This window comes from Dermacentor silvarum, chromosome 2 (genome assembly GCF_013339745.2).
Source record: "Dermacentor silvarum isolate Dsil-2018 chromosome 2, BIME_Dsil_1.4, whole genome shotgun sequence".
Taxonomy (NCBI): Eukaryota; Metazoa; Arthropoda; class Arachnida; order Ixodida; family Ixodidae; genus Dermacentor; species Dermacentor silvarum.
Genome location: NC_051155.1, coordinates 97,640,647 through 97,663,877, shown reverse-complemented (window position 1 = coordinate 97,663,877; position 23,231 = coordinate 97,640,647). Strand labels below are relative to the sequence as shown.

At 45.2% G+C, this 23,231-nt stretch overlaps 1 protein-coding gene across 2 annotated transcripts in view; it reads left to right on the top strand.

Moving 5' to 3' along the window:
* The window catches only part of LOC119441631 (uncharacterized), a 48,320-nt gene that overhangs the window by 5,147 nt on the left and 19,942 nt on the right, over nt 1-23,231 (top strand). For both annotated transcript variants that reach the window (XM_037706234.2, XM_037706235.2), the window contains exons 2-3: nt 8,895-9,295; nt 20,352-20,438. In XM_037706234.2, the coding sequence (XP_037562162.1) occupies nt 8,895-9,295; nt 20,352-20,438 (488 nt within the window). The remainder of the gene's footprint in view (nt 1-8,894; nt 9,296-20,351; nt 20,439-23,231) is intronic.

The window sequence follows — 23,231 nt, the reverse complement described above, 5'->3', positions numbered from 1 at the left end:
TAATCGATTTTTTTTTTACTTTAAGGTGTTATTCTCTTTTAATCTTTATGCATTTATTAGCTATACTGCTCCCCCCTTTGCACAATGCTCCATGAGTGCTATGTCAAATCAAATCAAATCTAACTTATTTGTGGACCGAATAAAGTTTACTGACTCACTCACTCACTCACTCACTCACTCACTCACTCACTCACTCACATCCAGTACATGATGTAGGCGGCACAGCGAAAGGCCAAAATCAATTCGGCTTGACAAGGGTCTGCGCCCCTTTCAAAATTGTGTAAAATTAAAGAAAAGAAGAATTAGCAACCGCAATCAGACATTGTTAGATAGCATTGTACAGCGGCAGGAGAGAAATCTAAACATACGCAATGAAATAGTGTGGTTCAAGCAATGTGATACAGGGACAATCATCATTGTTGCAGAATTGTAAAGAATGAAGTAATCAGAAACCAAGTGACTTTAACAAGGACGGTCATGAGTGGAAGAGTAGTTGTGTTCCATAATTTGTGCGTGCGCGGGGTATGAACCAGGTCGCATTATGACGAGTGTTGTATTTTTTTATGTTCTTGCGTAAGCTAGATAGGTGCTCGATAAAGTGACTCCCTTGCTTTATTTCTGTAAGGTACCATTGCAAGAGCATTTCATTGAAAAGTGAGTTTACGGGACGAACTTGAAGTTTCTTAAAAAGGCGTTCAGTATGTGCGTCATAAGCCGCGTTGCTAATAGAACGCAAAGCCTTTTTCTGCAATAGAGAAAGTTTAGTAATGTTTGACCCTGTAGTGTTTCTCCAGACAAGGTGACCGTATTTTAGGTGTGAAAAAAAGAGAGAGTTATACATTAATAATTTGACGGAAGAAGGCAGAAAAGCGCGTACCTTTGCAATGGCACCCACGACGCCTGCAAGTTTACCGCTGAGCAAATCGAAATGTTTATTACAGGTTAAATGTTCATCAGAAATGACGCCAAGGCATTTAACTGAGGAGGTAACATCCACAGTTGAGTTTACAATAAATATACGGTCAGTAATATTAGCCCTAAAATTTTTAGGTTGAAGTAGAATGGCTTTCGTTTTGTTCGTGTTAATGGTTAATGAGTTTACTTGGCACCATGTATTACGCTTATTTAATGCTGAATTTGCGCAAGTCACCAGTTCACTACAGCTAGCAGACCTAAATAATAAGGTGGTATCGTCGGCATAAATAATATATTTAGTCGATGAAGTAATGTTTGTTATGTCGTTAATATAAACATTAAATAATAGCGGCCCAAGAATGCTCCCCTGAGGCACCACCCTTGTTACTCATTTAAGACCTGATGTATGATTTCCTATTACAACCACTTGACATCGGTACTCCAGATACCTCTCTATTATACTTAAATATACGCCTCTAAAGCCGTAGCTTTCGAGCTTTCCTATTAGTGTTTCATGGTTAATGCGATCGACGGCCTTGGAGAAGTCTATGAACGGGGTGTTAATAACTTCTGTTCATATGCGTTAAGTATACATTCTTTTTGGGTTAGAGTGCCTGTTCCGTTGAACATCCTTTCGTGAAGCCAAATTGATCGTCGGTAAGGATGTGATGGTTTTTCACAAAATGAAAGCATTCTAATGTTAATCATTTTTTCGATACATTTAGAAAAGACCGGTATGATCGATATAGGTCTGTAATTGGATAATAGGTTCTTATCACCACCTTTAAAAATAACAGTAACTTTCGCTACTTGCAGTGCTTTCGGAAATGTAGCATTTAAAAATACGAGGTTAAAAACATGCTCTAATACCGGGGAGACAATATCTATCACGTATTTAGCAGCGCGAACTTGCAAGCCATCAACACTAGTGCTTCTACTGTTCCGAAAACTTATGAATTTATTATATATGTCCTGAGCACTGGTAGGTGTTAGAAATATAAGATACTTATAAATAAATAAATAACAAATAAATAAATAAATAAATAAATAAATAAATAAATAAATAAATAAATAAATAAATAAATAAATTGTAGCGAAGAAGACAGACACTATACTCGCGGACAACTTTCTGTGGCAATGAAGGGAAAGCTACGGGAGCGTGGATGCTGCACATATTTTACCGCTCCAAGTAGTCCGGCAGCGCCTGACAGTGCTTTTGGTTGCTCGGAACGGACGCTGAATTGACGCAGCTTTCACGTGCGACGGTTTCGCGTTTGCCCAGACGTGGAAGGGAAAAGCCACAAAATAAGCAAACTTTGACGCTGAGTAGTGTGTTCTGTCTTATTTAACTCTTGCTAATAAGCTGTTTATGTTTTCTCTTCCCCAGCCTAAACCGACGTGGTTTAAAACGAGGGACTCTTTTCAGAAGCGCTCTTGCTTAAGCGCGCTTTGCTTCCGTAGCTTTCCCTTCATTGCCACAGAAAGTTGTCCGCGAGTATAGTGGGTTTAGCGCTACTGGATCAAAATGCTAGTGGGTCGAGCGTTCCTGCTCGGCAACGGCTCTCGTACTTGAAAGCTGTGACTACCCTGACCGTTGACGTTGCGCCGCTCCGAGCTCTGCCAAATTAACACCTTTAGAAAAGAAGTAAATAAAGAAATGAATAAATAAATAAATAAATAAATAAATAAATAAATAAATAAATAAATAAATTCCGCAGCATGTTACACTTCTGTAACACGTGAAGGCGAAAGCCTGCCTGACACGTGGTAATGCATTAAGTTATACGATCGGAGGGTTCAGGCTTCTTACAAGACATAACGAGCCGCTGTGTTAAGTAAACGCATGGCGCTGTAGCTCGACCTCCTCAACTACACAGGCAAGCACCTAATGCACTAACTAAAGGTTATTTCGTTATTTCTTCCGTTCTTTCTCTGTTTCTTTCTTTCTTTCGTTTTTTGTTCTTTCTTTCTTCTTTCGTTAGTTATTTTTTGCTTTCGTTTCTTCATTCATATTCATCCATTGCATCTTTATATGCCTACGCTGGTATGAGTTCTGTCGTGCGCTCGATGCAATCAGGCTTCGCATTCACGTTTTACAAACGTGTCACACTTGCAAAATTAGTTTTTTGCTTCACTGGACTAGACACTGTCTTTTTTGGGTATGACCCATTTCAACGAGCCACTTAGAGGAACCCTAAACCACCTCCGATTTTTTTTTGAACAGTTCAACTAAACACGCGCATCGAGTTCAGAATGCCGTCACGATCAACGATGCCAAACGCTGCAGCGCTATGCGCCACGAGCTCTCCACAAAAAAAAAAAAAAGAAAAAAAAAAACAAAAAAAAACAGCGCCGTGCTCCTCTCCCGGTCTTTCCGGTATCCCCAGCGGTCGTTCTGACGTCACCAGAGTGCGCCTGGTGATATAACTGGGGGCGGCGATCTCGATTGATCGAACAAGAACCTACGACTTCCGGTTAGTCTGCTAGCAGGCCCGCGCGTTCCCTGCTCTGCCTCGTCGTGTTGCTCGCTCGTGCGCACTTGCGAATCGGTCATTACAGCCCGCAACGCAAGTGCCAAATTGGTCTCGTTCCAACTCAGTCGTCCTTAGCGGTCTGATTAGCGATGTGAACAGAATGCGACAGTGTTGGCCTTTCTAGACGTGCGCGCAACACAGGGTCCATAGCGGCACGCTTCGCATGAGCACGTGCTGGCACGGCAGCAACAGCGGGTAACCAGGAAGCGCGAAGTCGCGGCTAAGGCCCGTCCACGTTACCGGCACGGTTTCTCGCCGCACGCCGTTTGCCATTCGCGGGCCACCGTTCAACGGCGGTTTTGCTCGTGAACGGCGAGATCTCCTTGCTGTAGAGAGGATGTGACCGGGAGCCATTCGTGCGGCAGCCTCACCGCCGTTGATCGCTCGACGGCGCCGATATCGTCGCTTGGACTTCTCCAGTTCACTTCAAAGCTAAAGCGGACAGCGCTGCGGAGAGATTCGCCGACGCTCACAAGCCGCAGTATTTTCTTACCGTTGTTGTCGCTCCTCGCAATAATTATACACAAACAAGAAAATACGCTGATCTTAGCGGCACCGTCGGTAGCGATGCCAGCACAGCCGAGCCGGTCGTCTGCCTTCGGTAGTCGTGCACTGCAGCTGAGCTCGACAAGTGTCGGAGCTCTCGTTCGTGTTAAATGTTTGACAGTGGATATCACTTTTTGTAAAACGTACAATTCACGCCTCTCTTTATCTAGCGGAAATTATTTTGCTTTGAACAGAAGCTGCAGCAGATGTTTGCGTCGCCGGTGGTGGAAGCGCGTAGCTTCGCGCTCGTCGCTTGGCCCTTCGATCGTGCGGTGGGCGCTGCGCCGACCGAATTGCCGTCTACTTTGGACACCTCTCGCGTGGCAGACGTTCTACGGCACTGGAGGCCGTTTCTCCATCGGCATATTTGCCGCTAGCGTGGACGTGCCTTAACCGTAAGTGGACAGTGTTTTGAAAAGCGCGTTGGCGATGAAGTATGTCACGTGACATTTGGAGGAGCATTTGGTGAGGAGGAGAGACCAGCCAGCGAACGGAACAGAGAAGTCTGCTTAATGCGTGAACGATTTTTAAAGAGGACTGTTGTATACGGCGGGACGGCAGCCTGCAAGACGTCGTCTTATCGCTGTCAGCACAACCCCACCTGAATGTGCTTGCCTGTTTCAAAATGCTGCAAAACAATTAACGCCTGCTAATGGAAGCGTACGTAATGGTAGCGCAAGTACATTTGCTGGCGTTGATCGCGGTTTTAACGTCCGAGTGGCACTCATCAGCCGTTAGCATTTACTTTCATCAACTTTGTGCGTGTTGCACCCGGTCTCCTCAACAAGATAGCCGCAACATTGTGGCAAGGAAACGTACTGCAGGTAACTCGATCCGTTTGTCATCAGAATAAGTTCAATGAAAATACCGAGTATGTCGCTGACGTTCGTCGACGAACGAGTTGGGTTCAGAGTTCTGGCGCCTGCTTCAGCGTGCCGGCAAAAAGCATCGTACCAAGAGCATTGCTGTAAACATTGTGTAGCCCACAGCGCAGTAGGTTTTGCGGTTTGGACGCGGACACATTGCAATTAACATGCAGAAGCTCGGTTTTCAGGTTAAATGTAAATAATACAGTACAAAACCAAGTGACGACCCCCTCCGGTCTCTGTATAATGACGCTGCCACTGCTGCTGCAGCTGTCAATTTAGGCTTGCGTCGCCGCTAAAGGCAGCCTCGTCGGGGCTGGAGTTAAATCTGCAGGGTGCACCTATAGCAACACTCTTCCTCCTATATGTGACGCGAGACGAGAGTAATTGAGGATATCGGGGAGGGACCGTCGTTCTGAAATTAATAAATATACGCAGACGATGATTATACATATAGTGACGTGACCTTGCGTTGCCATTTACCACGTACGGTGTCATTCCCAAACATCCAATCTTACTAAGTGCTTCAGTGGTGGCCATATAGACAAGTTGTAGCACTTCAAGGAGCAGCGGCTGCCGGAGCTGGCGAAAACAACCGGGATAACGCTCAGCATGTACTTATCGCATGCTTGCCGGCAGTACTCTCAAGTCATGTCTTTGTCGTCAGTCGCCCCCGCATCAAACCAGCAGCCCAGCGGGGAATGAGCCAAAAGCTGGCGGCAGGGCCGAGATTAAGTACGAGGGTGTGCGATAATAAAATATTTTCGTCTATACTAAGCGGAGTTCGCAGATGCTCGTCACTGAAAACAATTCTTAGCCCCTTGGAAGAAAAGTGACTACTCGCAAGTGGGCTGCTATATGCTGTCGCTCGCAATTCGTGGAATAAGCGAATTGCTGCTACCTTCAGCTTAAATGTGGTATTCACAGCCAACAGTGCTGATTCCTAGCTGTGTTCGGACATGGTTACAGAACCGCGCTGCCCTGCTCTAAAGAAGTCAGGATTGGAGGGAAACGAAGAAGGTACACGTAGTATCTAGCAGCGCCCTCTGGCTAGCAATAGGAAAGGTTTTGCACCATGAAGCGTGCCTGATTTCTCTAGTGGCTAATACCCTTGCCCCTAAGGGGCTAGATGGAATCGTTGATTGAATTGACTTGTTTATCAAAGTGCCCAAAAGCAGCGTACATGCCTGAAGGGCGCAAATTCAAGTTTTATTTTTGAACGAATTAATTCTGGGGTTTCACTTGCCAAAGCACGATTTAATTATGAGGCACGCCGTAGTCTGGGTCTCCGGAACAATTTTGACCACCAGGCGATCGTTAACATGTCCCCAATGCATTGGACACGGGCGCTCTTGTAATTTCGCCGCCATCGAAATGCGGCCGCCGCGGTCGGGGTTTCATTCCACGATCTCGTGCTTAGTAGCGCAACAGCATAGCCGCTAAGCTACCACGGCGGGCTTTTATATTTCGGCGACAGCATTTGTAAAGCAAAAATTGCAGCAGAAGATACCAATACGAGAAGTGCATAAAACAGGGAAAAGATGGCATGAAAACTGCATAAAAATCACTTTCATAAATCTCCCTGCAGAACGTTCATGTGAGATAGTTCGGTGCACTCCAGATGGCCCTAATTAGTGATCTACGGCTTTGCTCACCGCAGGTGTAGCTCGTTGTCGTGTGCAGCTGAAAACATTTACAGCCTGAAGTGGTAAGTCAGGGCGTTATCTACGGGACAAACCCACACCCTTCAAATGACGCACACGGTTTGACTGGAAAAGCGTCAGTGATGCTGCCAGGTTCATGCGAAGCTGATACACGAAACACTATTTCTCGCAAACGGCACCGAGCGCCGCTACACCAATGTAGTACATACACCCTGTGCGCGCATACGCCGATAACGGCTCCTGCATTCCACTGCACATAACAGGGCTGATATAGAAACCTCTCAAGTCCTTCGCCGTCGCCTTTCGAAACAGCGCGCACTATTTGCTGCTCCGGCTTCGCCGATGCTAAGCATCAATGTCGCATTTTCCTTCGCGGCTCTTGCGGCATTAAAGGAATACCGGCATGACATTTTGCACTTTTCTTTTTGACGCTATTATTATTGCGATCAGCATTCTTAGTACACTTCACGCATTTTCTGGTGTATGTCTGTCTGCCTATCTGTCCGTCTATGTATCTAACTGTATTCCCGCCAACTTGGGTGCACTGTGTATGTGCCACTCTTGAAAGAGAACGAAAGAAAAAAATCTAATTTAAAATTTATCTGGCACTGCTCGGAATCGAACCGTCTTCACATATATCCAGACATTGTCGTAATATATATCGCGGCAACACCGCTAGATTGCGCTGCATGTCCAGCAAGGGGCGCGCCCTCATACGGGGAGCGTTTCCATTGTGGTAATATAGGGCGTGTCGCTTCATCGTCGAGATTCATCGCGGGATGGTTTGTGCCTGAATTTGCTTGCTTTGAATAAAGTGTCACGACCACGAAACCTTAGGAAGTAGACTAGCAAGCCCCAGAGCGCCTGAAATAAATTACTACAGTAGCTTTTTTACAACCAGTTACGGTTTCGTCTTTCAGGAGGTTCTGTGTCGTAGCATCCGAACGCATCAGGTATTCCCGCGGGAAGATGACTTCTAGACGTTTTGGAATTCGCTGCGGCTAGCTCGGTGGCCTGATGTGCTGCTACATTGGGCCGTACAGTCAGTGGCAGCATAGCGGAACCAACCAGAGCAAGTGGTAAAACGTCGCGATATCTTGCTCCCACGTGAATACATTCTGTGAAGTGACATCATCGCGTGTACACTTCCCGAGGAAGGATGGTTGTACGAAAGCAGGTTATGGTAAATCATTTCGGGTGCTCTGGGTTTGCCTTTACGTTTTCCAGGGTTCCGTCATCGAGAACCTTCATTTAAAACAAAAAAAAAGGAATTGTTGAAGATTATCTCAGAAATACTTCATCCTTCCGCTACTCTAGATGATCACTTTCCTTCCAAAGCCTTTTACTTGTGAGTTTCTCGTCGAGAAGACGAGTAGCGACTCTAAATCGAGTTGCGGTGTCGTGAAAGGACAGGAATAAACTGATATCGCTGGAATGGCTCCGTGAAGGAGTTCCCTGAATTCTTCCGTAAAATCGAACCGAGAGACCGTTATACTTTGATTTATAACGAAAAATATTGACGTATATGATGGCGAACAAGTGATCACTTTGCTGTTACAGCATAATCGGTGAAAAACGCGAGTACGCTTTATCTATGAGGCATCCATACTTGATACGTCACACCTAAGTGCGATTTCGAGGAACGTTGAGAAGCAGGCTCACCCAGGTCAAATCTTCTGGTGCATGTTTGCGCTGGAAAACACAAGAAACGCTAATGAAAGGCGATGCGTTGCGACAGAGAGAGCGAGGAATTAATTATGGGACTCGGCACAAAGTAGGCACGCATTAAAAAAATATTGTTAAACAACGGCTAGACAGTTGCAACTCTATATATAACCAGAAAGAAACGCGACAGGCGGGAGAAGCAGCTGTAGTATAGGCGACTTCGCTGACAACGATGTGTCGACCCTTTCGAAAGTGCTGATAACGACTTATATCACGCGCTTTGTTTATTTGTATTGTCTTGCATTTTTACAACGGAAGAAGGAATGCGCCCTTGATTATTTGCAAACAGAGTGCGTGTTTTGCTGGGAAATATTAAGCATTCCATTCGTGAAGCGCAAGCTGCAACCACTGCTAATGAAATAGGATGAATGCACATAAAGGATATTGTTCGTACAAAAACGCAAGTATAAGTAAGTTATCATACATTCTTCAAATTGAGTGGCGCCCAGCTTTGTGTTCTGTCAACGCCTTTTCGTATTGTCAGGGATTGCACTTTATGCATTTAAGGCGACAAAGGTGGACTGCGTGTGTCGCAGAAGGATGCGAAGGCGTCCGTTGTAGTTTAGATTGCTCTCGAGATATCTCTGCGCAATCTGCTCAAGTGCGAAACCTAATGACACCTCGTGTTGCGCGTTATCTCGCAGCACGGCTCTGGGTTAATACCTGCGCTCCCGGAGAGAAGAAAAGGAAACCCTGGCGTTCGTGCCACTGCTGGCTTGCCGCCAGCTGAGCCCGGAATGATGTCGCACCTCCTTAACCGAAGCTTCAGAGCGCATCGACGCACGCACAGCACCCCTCCCGGAGGCATGGTCACGGTGACCGACAGGAGTCCCAGGAACACCCTGCCCGCGTCGAGGGCTGCACTGACTGATGTGCCCGAACACGAAGAACTGCGCAGTGGCGGCAGGAGGCAAAGCTCGTTCGGCCTCGTCTCTGCAGCTACTGCAGCACCGGGTTCAGCTCAGGAGGCGAAGGTCTCCCTCATGAAGTACGCGACGCTCAATGCTTCGGGAGGCGTACTGCCCAAGAACCGTGATTGGCTGCGGTGAGTGAGCCTTCGAGAAAGATTACTTCTAAATTGCAAGTGGCACGTAAACGCACCATGTAGCACTTTGATCGCCTGCCGCACTGTATGCCGTGTTTACTGCTTGAAAAAGCATGAAAGTATACATAGAAACTGAGGGCACAGGGGTAACCAGCTTATATTTGGATCATATGAGTCCATTAACCTCGTCAATGGATCAATTATAGGGTAGGCAGTGGTGATTAAGCCAGGTATTCTAAGCATCGCCTGTCGCATCTATCGCAGCGATTACAACGTATAAAAAATCATGAACATGCCTACAATGTACAGAAGAATGACTGAAAGCAAATTCAGTTATTTCCAGCGGGATATCTATCTATGAGATCGTCTGAACTGAAAAGAAGAAAGAGAAGTTTCACGCAGGATTAAAGAAAAAATAAGTGAGACGGTACATAGTTTGCTTCTGTTTTTCGTAGCTATTGCACCATTGTTGCATTTTTTAACGCGAATAGCATTCTTTGCCTACTGCAGCCGTTTTGAATATGATATTGTTTCATAGTGATTTTATTACAGTTTGTCGGTCTGCGTATATATGTCCGTCTGTCCGTCCTCTTACGCCGACCAGTGGTCCAAGTTGCCCCCTACCTACTTGGGCCGCTAGGTATGTGCTTATCTGGTCGCGATGCCATCGTGGTCGTTCCACTGCGGCCATTCCTGCCTCGTCATCTTACTCGCATCGTCCGTCATTCGAGCTTTGTCATCCGACTCTCGTCATGCGCCATCGTTGTCACAGAGTTTGTCGTCGTCCCGTCGTCGTCGTCGTGTTATTATTGTAATCACTTCAGTAACGTCATCCCATTGACTTCATACCGCCTTCGTGGTTCCATCGATCGTAAACCTTTTCTTCGTCGTTCTGTTGCAGTCCTGCTATCGTTATTCGAGCGTGATTATGCCGTCTTCGAAATGCCGTCACCGTCGGACAGTCGCTATCATACCTCCATTGTGAGATCTTCGTCGTAAGACCGTCGACGGCATTCCATCATCGTTACTCCAGCTTCGTCGTCCTACTCCCGTCACGCCATCGTCGGCATAGACTTTTGTCCGTTCCATCAATATCGTACCTCCTTCGTCATTCGATTCCTCATTGCGTTGGCGTCATACAGTCTGCATGCTCAGAGGTGACCTCGGCAGACGAGTGCCATAGCAAATTGGAATGAAATCGGAGTATGTTGCAAAGAGCCGAATGTAGGAAAGCCCCAGAATTACCACTACGCGTGTTAAATAAATTGGAATTCAGACATATGGTCTGTCACTACATTGCCCGATTGCTATTGCCATTACCAGCGGTAGTCATCGTAAGATGAATTTTGCCATGATTTCTTTAACCGGTGATCATAAACACACTATTCACAAGGGAATCGCGGGCGAGGAGTTACGGAGTCGCCATCTGTCGGACTCGCCTTGCTTGCGTAGTATGATGGATTACGCGGTGCGGTCCTCATAGGATTGGCTGCCGGCGCTCAGTGAGAACACTACGCGGGAGCCCTCCTGGCCATTTCTGTAAGTACTCTCCAAACGAGGGAAGTTTCTTACTGTCAAAATCATAATCTTGGGCAAATAGAAAGCGCAGATTAGTTTACAGGCGATATCTATTTACCGAACGCGTACAGTGAACGTCCATTGCGCGCGGTCGACGCGATGGAGTCCCCCGAACCAGCTTCTTGCGTGAAAGGTAGGCACTTGCTGAGAGCTGCGTGAACTGTGTTTTTATAGAGTGCTGTCCGTATAACCAAATTGAGCATAACAGAACGTATACGTTTTGTTAAGGCTATAGCCTGAATGCAGCGATCGCACGGGTTCGCAGCCACTGACTGCGCGTCTGCGTGCATGTCCGCGCACAATGTTTCGCTTTCGCTGCGAGCACGTTTTCGGACCGTGCCGTTAGCTTTAGGCCGCAGCATATGAACATTTGACAATACACAAGCAACCATTGTTGTGTGGACGTTATCAGAGCTGTTCAAAAACAATTTCGTTATAACTAGCAACTTCGACGCTATACGGCGACTTGTGATGTGCCATCGCGATGATTCAATCTTTTGTTTTTCTTCTAAATTATTGGACGTTTCAACATCGTTATTTCTCTAGTTGCGTGAGACTGTGTGTTTATCGGTCATCTCAGCGCGCAATTTACTGCTGCTTCTTTTTCTTAATGTAGTACATTCATTGTTTGGTGCTAACAAAAACATGACCATATGCCATGCTTTTTTTTAAATGTGGTTCGTACCGTTCCCTTTCCATTATGGTGAACATGCCAGTATATACCATCAACAAGTTGATAGACAAAATCTTCATGACATTAACCGGGCAGTGCGTGCGGGCGACCTTCTCAGTGCACGATTTCTGCTACTCACCGAACATCGCCGCCCCAACGCCGTAGCGGAAATCTTCCTCGCGGAAGTTCTTGCTACACACCCGAGTTGTAGCCGATGGCTGCTTGCCGTTTCTATGTTTCGCAATCCTTGGACTTTGGCTAAGGGGTTAATGCTGACACCGGGCTGCGTTGCGTGCGCGCCCGACACTGCGGTACCGAGCAATAGCCTACCATGTCGGACGCCTTCAACGGCAGCCACTATACCTATTATAGGGCTTTCAAGTGCTGTCAAACAGGCACTCGAAGGGGGAAAAGCATCCCCACTTAATCAAAACCGTAGCGAAGGTGGGACTAAACTTTCGTTTTCAGCGTGCTTCGGCGCTTCCGAAGCAAACAACGCGGCCGCTGTGCCCACGTGAACCCTCATACCACGTCACGCCGACGGTGGCGCCTGCTTTTCCAGTGGTGGAGCTCGCCTCCAATATCCTAATATACATGCTGTCGAGCAAGTTCTAGTGTATAATCTAGTATAATTTAAGCATACTAGCAATTTAAGCATACCATAATCCATAACTGCGGTAATGTATTGTTTGCTACTAAAGCTCAGCGATGAAAAATTTAAATTTGTCTTAATGTATGCCTTGTGTAAAGTTCGGGTGTCGTCAAACTCTATATGACTTGAAGGTGATAAAATTAACGGTCAGAACGCAGGCAACATGAAACGGGAGTGCTCCTACTACTGTACAGGCATGGGCTTAAACCCAGATTTTCGGTAGTACATCATCATCATCAATAACAACAACCAAAACAACAACATCATAGCCAAACAGCTTTATTTTCAAACACATAGTAAACTAACGCTGAAGTATGTGATACGTTAGCTGTCGAGGGCTAGTTTCCGGTCCAATTCAAATGATGTACACATGCCGATCAGCTGTCTAGAGAGAGAGAAAAGTCATAAGGGAAAGGCAAGGAGGTTAACCACGCTGAGCCCGGTAGGCTACCCTGCACTGGGGAAGGGGGAGAAGGGATTGAAAGAGGAGAAGGAAGAGAGAAGTTCACACCCTCCACAGTTAGAGTCAAGCGTTCATTGCTGAGTTAATCACAGGCGGTCATACAGACTTGTGCGCTTCAAAAAACGCAGCAGCGCCTTTGTAGCCCTGTACATAGCAGACGCACGAACCCACGGGCCCAAGATCTTCTCCTCCGTAAAAGTCCTGTCGTCTAAGTGCCCCAAAGCAGTCCGAAGGGCAAACCTACCTTCTTTGGTCAGCTGGGGAAACAACAGCAGAACTTAATGACACGAATGAAGAACTACCGTGTTAGCTAAAAAATGACAGGGAATCAAACATTATAATAACGAAGCAATTTAGTTGCTAGATCTAGTTCAAAAAATAGTTTTGAAGATGGAAGTTTCGTGCTGTCTCTACCCCGCGAGAGGTATTGGAAGCAAAGAGCGGTAAAAATGTGTCAAAACAAGGACACACAGGACAGTCCCCTGACAGTCTTCTTGTTAGGTCTCCTTTTTAGGGTTCTTTGCTTTGTAAACAGGTACCAACTTAATCATCAAAGCACTTTATTGCAGTTAACTCTGAAAGTAACATATTCCATTTCTGTTAGCCGCAGAAATCATTTGCTCTTTCAATGTATAGGGTATAGCAACTTGGCAGGTTAAAATTGTTTAAAGCGTGTCTCGTATTATTTATGGTATAAAGAGGATTCGGAGAAGTAAAGCAATTGTGCATACAATAATTTTGATTTAAATATAGCGATAGTTATATTCCATACACTTCTTTTATACTGATTTTCGTGACGGAATTTTAGTGGGAACTTGTAAGAGAAGGTTATTGTGCATGGTAAAACGATACGTTTATTGACTACAGCGCATTGTAATACGTAGTTTGTGTCTGCACTGGCAAAGGGGTCTTATCGTTTCGCAAAAATGTAATAATCCTCAAGTACCTCGTGATAAGGCTCATATCTCCTTCTCGACTGCACTCCTATACAAGAGGCTAGCCTTACGTGATAAGAGCACGCTCGCGTGCAGATGTAAGCGACGCAGAAATTGAATGTCAATCCCCACAGACAGCATTTGCGCAAAACGAGCTGTTGGTAGATTGACTCAGAGATAGCGTTTTATTGTCGAATATTATTGCCATACGAAAACACATATGTTCCCATTTATCACATGGGGCAAGTCTCATGTCATACGTGGGACTTACCTCGTATGAGATACGGGAAGATGCCGCATCTTGATATCTACATGATGCACACTGTGTTCTTGGGAATTAGTAGTCGCGTGTGGAATGCAGAATTTTATCTTTAACGAAACAATGGGAGAAAGAAATATTAGAAAATTCAGTTCGGTTAACCAGGTTTCACCGGGGTTAATCGGAGAGGGTTAACCAGGTTGCACCTGGTTAACCTGAGAGGGGGATGCGGGAATAAAAGGGAAATGGTAATAAAAAAAGGAGAGGTTACAAGGAAAAAGAAAGGGAAAGCATTCCTTCGGCGGAAGGATAACGCAGATGTCCTAAGGAAGACAACAGGAGAATTTCGAGAAGAATGGCCGAAAAGAAATCAATTGCCAGTTAATAAAATTATGTTCGATGGATTCAGGTTTATTACAGATACGTGGCATAGAGGGGACAGAGCCGGAATCTGTGTATAGATAATTCATTGGTGGACTACGAAAACTCAATTTCGTGAAAGAAATGTCCAACTAATATGTGGAACGATTTCTGTTCCCACCGGCATTGCTCTGCAGCCTTTCCTTATTTCTATTACCTCCCTTCTTTCTGGACCGTATGAGAAAAGTGATCAAATTATTGTTCCCTGAAAAGTTAAGTCTACGCCCTTATGAAAATGGTTATGTCCTTTATGATTACTGTATGTTTCTTAGGGGTCACATGAGGAAACATCCTTTATGTTTCCTGCGTGTTGAAATTTGGCCACTGCTTTTATGTTTCCTTCATGTGTCCGTCCTTTACGTATCCTTCATGTTACCGTACTTTATGTATCCTAGATGTTGAAATTTGGCCACTGCTTTTATGTTTCCTTCGTGTGTCCGTCCTTTATGTGTCCTTCATGTTACAGTACTTTATGTATTCTAGATGCTGAAATTTGGCCACTGCTTTTATGTTTCCTTCATGACTCCCACCTTTATGCACCCTTCATGTGGCCCTACTGAAAAGATCCTGTATCCTGCATTTTCTGTAGACATGCCTAGATGAGTTCTCTGTGCCCATTTTATATTTATGCACATTGTGTGAGTTTTAAAGATAAGCATATATGGTTTATTGTAAGCATACTGATTGGAACTCTGCTAGGGCACAGAAATTCACACAATATTGTTATATAATAATAATTTTAGTATAACACTTGCAGTACAACTTGTACTTTCCTCACAGCATGCAGTGTCGCTGTTCTAGATGTTTTTGTCACAAATGTAAAGTGTAATGTTCAGATGCAGAGATGTCACGTTGGATAAGTGCTTGCACTTTTAAAAGAAAGTGTCGACAATACTTTGCAAAGGTTTCTCTGAAACTACAAGTAGTTTATTGAACTATCTGCATGTTACTTCCATATGCCACGTCGGCTCACAGCAGACCTTTGGAATGGGGTGCTTGGATGAGAGCTCACAAGACACCTGAAAAATAAAAGGCCAAGCGTTTTCACTTATGCAGTAAATTTCATATATCCAAGAACAGTTTGGTCTGTATGCACACAGCTAAGAAACGTGCAGAAGTGAAAACGATTGAATTGAATTTTATTCGGCAGCAAGAAAAAGTTACGAGGACAGGTAAAAGCTGTGAGAACAGCTTGAGGAGCCCTGACCTCCTAGCACACGGGGAGGCATAAAAGCGTGCGGCTAAGGGAGTACAATCTTCTAAGAGGAAACACTTACAGGAGTTATAAAACGTCACTTGAAAAGGGGATTATAAAGCTGTCATAAAGAAAAGGAAATCATCGTATTATACAAACATTAAATGCAGTTGTTTTGGTGATGTGCTAGGTATGGCAATGTCAACACTGAAGCTTTAAACTAATTATTTTAAACAGACTGCGCTGTTGCTATCTGCCCGAGCGTGGTTTTTGCTATCTGCTCGAAAGTTTTTTTTTTTCTCCTTTTCGCCGAGCGTAAAAGAAGCCCGCGAATACATGCAAAATTGCCGTGCGACTGGCCGCTCGACGCGCTTTGCGGGTATTCGCGGGCATCTTTCACGCTCGGAAAAACACTTTTATGTAAGACTTACGGAGTAAAAGAAATCTGTATCGAGTTTCTCATGTCGCTCTACAACTTTTTCATTGACACTTTTAGTCTAATAATAATAATTGAGAAGTTCATTAATTAAGACTAATTATCTAATGAGGCGGAATGCAAAAAATAGGCGAAGTATCTCCAAGCAACGGCAAGCAACATTACCTTGGCTCTGTCAAGCTACGTAACATTAGCATAGTATTAATGTTTGTCCCAAGTTAACTGAAACACCCTGTATAAGCGACAAGAATGCGCGCAAGCGCGAGAGTTGCTTACCTTTCAAGATGTGAAGTCATCAAACGCTTCTTGTCTCGAAGGCACTTCGGTGCCGACACTCTTTCTGGAGCAAACACTGTCTAATTGCCGATGAACTCCAGCACACGAAAGCACAACTTTCAACAAGTTCTTCCACAGACCATGATTCGAAGCCACAGCACCACGTTTTTCACGAGAGAACCCGTACTGGCGAGAACAAAGGAAGCTCGGATGGGCGCTGTAGTAGACTCTAGACACTGGTGTTTCACACGAAACATACGACGAAATGATATCATTACACAAGTCCAGAGGTTTCATGATGATTAATACACACGACAAGGACCACAGTTTGTCGAGACACTTCCAAAACATGATTAAATTACCGCCTTGCTGCAACGAGCACTCTTGCACACACGTGGCCCAGCGGGCCCAGCTCAATATAACACCCAGTAATTTTACCGGGCATGGACGTCACACTGCAGCAGCGCCACACTGCGGTAAACAAGTGAACGTAGCCTCCGAGATCTACATTCGCTTCTAGAAAATGTAGTTTGCAAAAGCACGGCCTTCGAGATTTAATTTTGTTGCGCGGAGGAAGTTGTAGCTGGAAAGAAGGCCGGTATTTAAACAGAATTTATTAAGTTCAAAGTGCCTGGGTGTGCAGTCTTTTTTATAACGCATATACAGGAATTTTAGGCGAACCATGCGCTAACTATTGCTGGCGGACATGAGCCAATCAGCGCTCAGCCCGTGCACCTCTGCTCCGTCTGCTTGCAATGGCGGACGGCCTTCGGCTGCTACGACAACCACCGATGACAAATTCGTGATCGCCGCCCATATACACGCTTCTTATGGCGCCAAGTGTCGTGTTTTAGAGAATATGTGACCCCATCTTGAATCGGTGGAACCATATTTCCTCGTAGCGTAAGGAATAAAGACGACAAAACGTGCCGATGGCTTGCTTGCTGCAGCAGCTGGAGCTTCGGTCGAAGTGAAACAGGCGTACTGCTTGCATGCACGCGTTAACAAACAAATATGGCCATGCTCCGTACACATCTTTAACGACTCAGCCAACTGACAATTAAAAATTATTCAGTTGCACGCCCACGCAAGCATTTACAGGATCCGCGCTGCCCTACTTATACCCCTGCGAATGTCAACACAGCAATCACACGCAGTTTTGAAAAGACAGGCATCTTTTAGCAGCGACCGCACGTTTTGAATTTGTGAGTGAGCGAATTTCAGCGTGTAATTTGCGTCGAGCAGAAAAGGAAAGGTACCTTCACGAAGTCGAGGGCCGAAAAAACAGAGCCCCCCCCCCCCCCCCCTCCATTATTTTTCCTGGATACGCCAGGAAATATAATGGTTCTAATAATAATAAAATAATAGTTCTAGCCGTAGCATGTGTTAAGTTCAGATAATTACTGTGTGCACTCTATGTTACCTCGATGTGCACTAGAGGGAGTGCACAGCCAGGTAACATAGAGTGCACACACAGGTAACATCCTGCCGTAAACACAAAGGACACATCCTACAGGAAAGATTCAGTTTGCTTCCTCGAGTCGTACGAAAGAATGAGTAAACATGCGGTACACACGAAGTATGTTTCCTCAAGGTCACATAAAGGGCAAGGAAACATAAAGGTCACATAGGGCACAAGAAGGAAACAGACAGGAAACATAAAGGTCGTGGCCATTTTCATAAGGGCGTATTCCTCACCATACTGACGGCAGGTGCTGTAGGCCGCTACGCTACCGTTTATTCGTCTTTCTTGTCCTTTCGGAATTATTATTATTATTGTGATTTTTATTTGACGAGAAAATATCTATATACTTGACAGCAAAGGGGAAGGAAGCACAGATGATCCTATTCAATAGACGGACGTCTAAATTTGTTCTTCCATTCAGCCGTAGTTTTGCGTTTTCTCTCTTATTTTGTTGCCTCTACGGGGACAAATTTGTCTGCGGGGACGCAATAAAATAACTGAGCGGAGACGATTACAACACGCAGTGCGCCTATCGCGTATGTGTGTTGGAAGTCACGCGGTCTGCTGTAAGTACCAGGGAGAGCGAGGGCCAGCCAAGAAGGCTTGATGCGCGCTGTAGTCTCACCCAATGGAGTTGGAGGTCAAGTGGGCTGTTGAGCTTACGAGGCGCGGCACAAAACGGTGAAAGAAGGGGCAAGCACGTAAATTTCGCTTTCGGACAAGCAGGTGCGGGCTCCGTGGGCGGCCCTTCTCACCACGCCCGCGTCGGCACCGCGAGTGCTCGGTATTCAAGTGAACTATGTTCATATGTCTTTGGACGCGCGACACCACGGGTGCTTAGTTCATTAAGAAATCATGTTTTAATGCGAAAGCATAGTATACCCCATTACGCGGAAACCTGGGATCGTCCTCGGCGGCGTGACATATATCAATTGTACCATGAATGGCCGTCGGCGCAAAGAGTAAAAGTACGTCAAAAATGCTCGGATTAAGGTACAATTGCTCAGGCAGGTTCCTGTAACCGAAGTAAATTAATGGCTTTGAAAAGAAAATTTGGCCCATTTCGGTCTGGTTCGGAGCCGAACTCGGGCCTCCGGGGGCGAGACGAGTGCGCTTCCCCGACGTTATACGGCGACTCTATGGCTCTGGCTGACTAAAGACGTGCCTAGTGTAGGCGTCACGGCACATGTCATGTTGCTGCTATCTGGCTGAGTAGAGATTTCAACAAAGCGACTATAATGCTTTCGAATTCCCGCGCGTAAGCTGTTTTAAGTGTATCTGCGGAACCTTTTTTTAAAATATGAGCATCAGAGCTCGTGTACCCTTTGCTGTGTACGGTCTCGGTGTGTACAGGGCTGGTTTCCAACAAAACCGCGCGAAGTATGTAAACAGGAGTTGTGGGTTAAAATGTGGCAGACGTGGTGCAGTTCTGTATTAGGTATAGCGGCAAAGAACTCGTGCTGGCGCGGCGTTTAGATTGTCAGGTGGTCTTCAGATTCAAACTTTAGGAGCTGTTCAGGAACCTTGGACTGGATATGCTGATCAATTAGGGCTATTAGAAGTTCGCTCTCTGTGGAAGGTTTTCTTAATATATGCTTACTATGAGCTTGCATTGATTAATTAATTGATTATGATTGCACATGTTATTGCCTTTGGAACGAAGATTGATGCAACGCGCTGGTCCACGCACGCGGGCAGCACCTATGAATGGTCATTCTTTTTTTCCACGCAATCGCGTGAAATGTTGTGTTACGCATTTAACGGACGAGTTTCCCGCTCCTACTGAAATGCACATTAATTGCTGCTGTGAGTCAGACATTTGGATTCTGTTTAAATAATGAACAAATTGGACAGCGGAAAATAATATGGTGCAACAAAGGAAGACAATCTTTTAATTCGCTGTTAATAATTCTACTCGATGAACTGTACTTGTGAACGAGAAGACAAATTGTTGGCGAAGAAAGCTTCTTGAAACCTTAGCATTTGACTAAGGCATATGCATCCCACAACTTCACCTCTATGAAATCCTTGAGGCTTATTTCCCGCTTCCGCATCATTACTCATTCTTGATCATTCGATGCGTTTAGCTTACAGTTAACCTGATATTTTCCACAAAGACATCGCTGAAGCGACATGACACACCCCGTTTTCTTATTTTCACGCAAACATAGTCTGGTTAGTGCACTTTGAACACGTCACCGTAATTGGTCGTCTTAATTGTTATCATATCAGGGAAATAGTTGAGCATACTTTGTTTCAATTTGAAAACGCGTGGTCTCAGCCAGCCATTCAGCTGTGGCATTACCAGGAGTAAGGGAAGTTTCTGGACAATCGTACAATGTATTAGAATTGAGTAATTCGTTTGCACAATTCTCGCATTTTTTACGTTTATTAAAGGAGTTTCATTGAGTACCCTTTTGTTTTTCTCTCAAACACTGAGTATTTCTCTTGCAGTCACCTGGTGTCGCGTACCGGTCTTCCGATTCTCACACGTTAGCCGCTGTTCTCCCAACATGCGATGTGGTGGCGCACGCAGTCCGGCGTCGTTTCGAAGTGCCTTGTTTGACACTTGTAGTGGCTTTTTGGGAGGCGGGAAGCGGTGGGCGTTTTTGTGTGTGTGTGTGTGTCGGGCTGGTTGCGGCAATGCATAAGATACCCCGCAATGGTAGTGACAGTTGTAATGTTAACTGAAATTTACTTACAGATTGCAACACACAATCCGAAGTCTATTCACGACCAAGGACGCTCGCTTGGAACCCGGAGAAATGGCCATACTCCACGACAAAATACGGTACGTGCCACTAATCGCTCTGACTGCAACTTTTGAAAGTCACTGACATCTTTGGCTACAGCCGCGTAATGTGCCCATAGTAAAAATTACAGAGACATCATGCACTGTAGGAGGTGGTGGTATGCGATTGCACTGGAATCACAACGCCTACGTAATGGATACCAACGTCATTTGCACGTCATCATCACAGGACGATACGTGGCGCCCAATTACTGGGCGAACTAGAAGAGGCCAGAAAAGGGGCGCCCGCAATTCTTAGGAGTTCGTCAAACAATCTTATTGTATTAATACTTGATAGCGTGTATGTGCCTTGACTGTGTGTTATACCTCAATACGTGCCCCATATCAGGTGATGTTGCGTCTGGGGGCACTTCCACTAGCCTAAGCACCTGAAAATGCAAGGCGTCTAGCTTTAAGGCCGTATCTTTGGAGTAAACTACCAGCTAAAATTGAGTAAGAAATAAAGCGAAACCCGTGATACAGGGATGAGAAAGTGGAAGTCATCCGTACATGTAGAGACGGTCCATATCTTGTCTTTTTATTCTCAACGCTGTCACTCTCGATCGAGAGAATGCCAGTTGGGCACATTAGCCTGCGTAGTGGAATATATATATATATATATATATATATATATATATATATATATATATATATATATATATCACAACTCCACCGCGAGACCATATGGTCTCGCGGTGGAGTTGTGGTCCTCGCTCTGTGAACATTTAGGGCCCTGTAAGAGTAAGGCCACGAGCGCAAACCGAAGCTGCTCGCGACAAGTACAAAAAAAAAAAAACTGTGGCCCGTATATAAATGGCTGCAGCAGTTAATATCCCACGGATTGCTTGAACATTACAGGCCTACAAATAGGCTTGTATATTTCTTTTCTGTTGTTTTGTTTACTTTGTTTTAGGGGCATTAGATTTGGGTGCGCCTTCGTCTATGGTAAAGTTGTGCATGAAATACGAAAGAAGTTTAGTAGAATTCAGTGAATTGAACGCAGCTAGGGCGGACCAGACTAGCATTTTAAGACCTGATCGAAGACGTTCATGTGCACAAAGATACAAATAGTACAACGATTCTAACAGACCAGTGGTAATTTAATCCTAGAAGGATGTATACAGGGATTCCATAGAGAACGTTATCATAACGATTTAAAAGGTCCAGTCGAAGGAAGGTTCTAAATGTTGCTGGAAAGAGTGCTATTTGACTAAATCGTGTGCCTTGTCGCATTCATTTGTTCTTTGAGTTCATTTAAGCCGTAGAGGCAAGAGAGTAAGCGCGCTTCCGTGCTGCACTGACACACTTCTGTGAAGGAGCATCTTAAATTTTTGGAGGACACTTTAAATTCACAGAACGTAACCAAAGGGCATAAGGTGTTCACATAGTTGTATTCTGAGAGCTGTATTTAGAGCATATGCCAGTACGAAGCTACAAGTTAGCGCTTCAATTTACTTAAATTTTCATGGACATAACTTGCAAAGTAAGTTTGTGTTCCGAGTAAATAAGCGGTCAACAGCGTCAATGTTACAGGTATTAAATACTTGGGAAATACTTCCACGCGAAATATACTTCTTTTAATTATGGCCGCTTCTTTGTATCCTCACTTTTTTTTTTGGGGGGGGGGGGCAGACTTTTTTTCAGTCTGTTGAATCTGAAAGCGCAATATTCGCCTGCATACTATATCATTGGGGGCGTTTGTCAGAAGAGTATTCGGAGTCGGAGACAGAGCTTAACTAGCAATGCAAGGAGTATTTAAGGCACTCAATCTAGGAATGAAAAAGACAGTGGCCGTTCCTGACAAAATTTGATGAAAATGAACCACTACATTCGCACCGAATTTAGTGAGCAGCTCAGGAACACATTTTCGTAAATTGTTTTTTTTAACATATGTTCGGAATTCAATAAGATGTGCACCACTCTTCTTGAAGTTTTATTGTTTTTTGTTTTAGTAGAAGTTTTATGTGGCATTCCACGTAATTTGACCATTATAATGAATACAAATAATTTTCCCAACTTTTCTTTCGTAAACATTTTATTGCGATAGCAATTATATGAACACTCCAAGCGGATTTCTGCCGTCGCCGTGAGGTTCCGCATAGAGTCCAAGGGTGGTGAAATCGTCGCCGCGCGCTGTCTGCTGTGTGTGCGCGTGAAAGCACACGAGGGACGCGCGCTTTCACGGGGAGCGAACGCACAGCGGAGAGCAAACGCGACGTCTTCCGTGGCCCGAGAGGCCGTGGGGGAAGGGGGGGGGGCTGGGGAGAGAGAAAGACAAAATGAGAGTGAGACTCTCTCGCATTAGCGCCGAACGCTCGCGCTGTTCGTTCGACGCTGCGCCGTGCTCCCTTATGGGCTGCAGAATTAAGCGTCTCTTCCTTATGTATAATAAACACCTCCTCCTGCAGGAGGCATCTCTGGCGGCGGCTGATCTCGTCGAAAACCTCCGAGCCGCTGCCAGACACACCGGCAACCGTCACCAACGCCGCGCGCGTTCGGTGCGAAAGCGGGCAAAACGCCGACGGCGTCGACAACAGTTCAGCGCGTTGTTGCTGCTACATGTCCAAGTTTATACAGCTGATAAAACTACTATCCTTACTCCGTATAGCTCTCTACTAATTTGTTATTATTGCGATAGCAATTATATGGACACTCAAAAGCAGATTTCTGCCGTCGGCGTCGCCGTCGCCGTCGCCGTGAGGTTCCGTATGACGTCATTTGGAGAAGAAATCGTCGATGATGATAAGTGGTTCTTGAGGGAAAGGTTGGCGCTATCTTCTGCAGCCCTTGAGG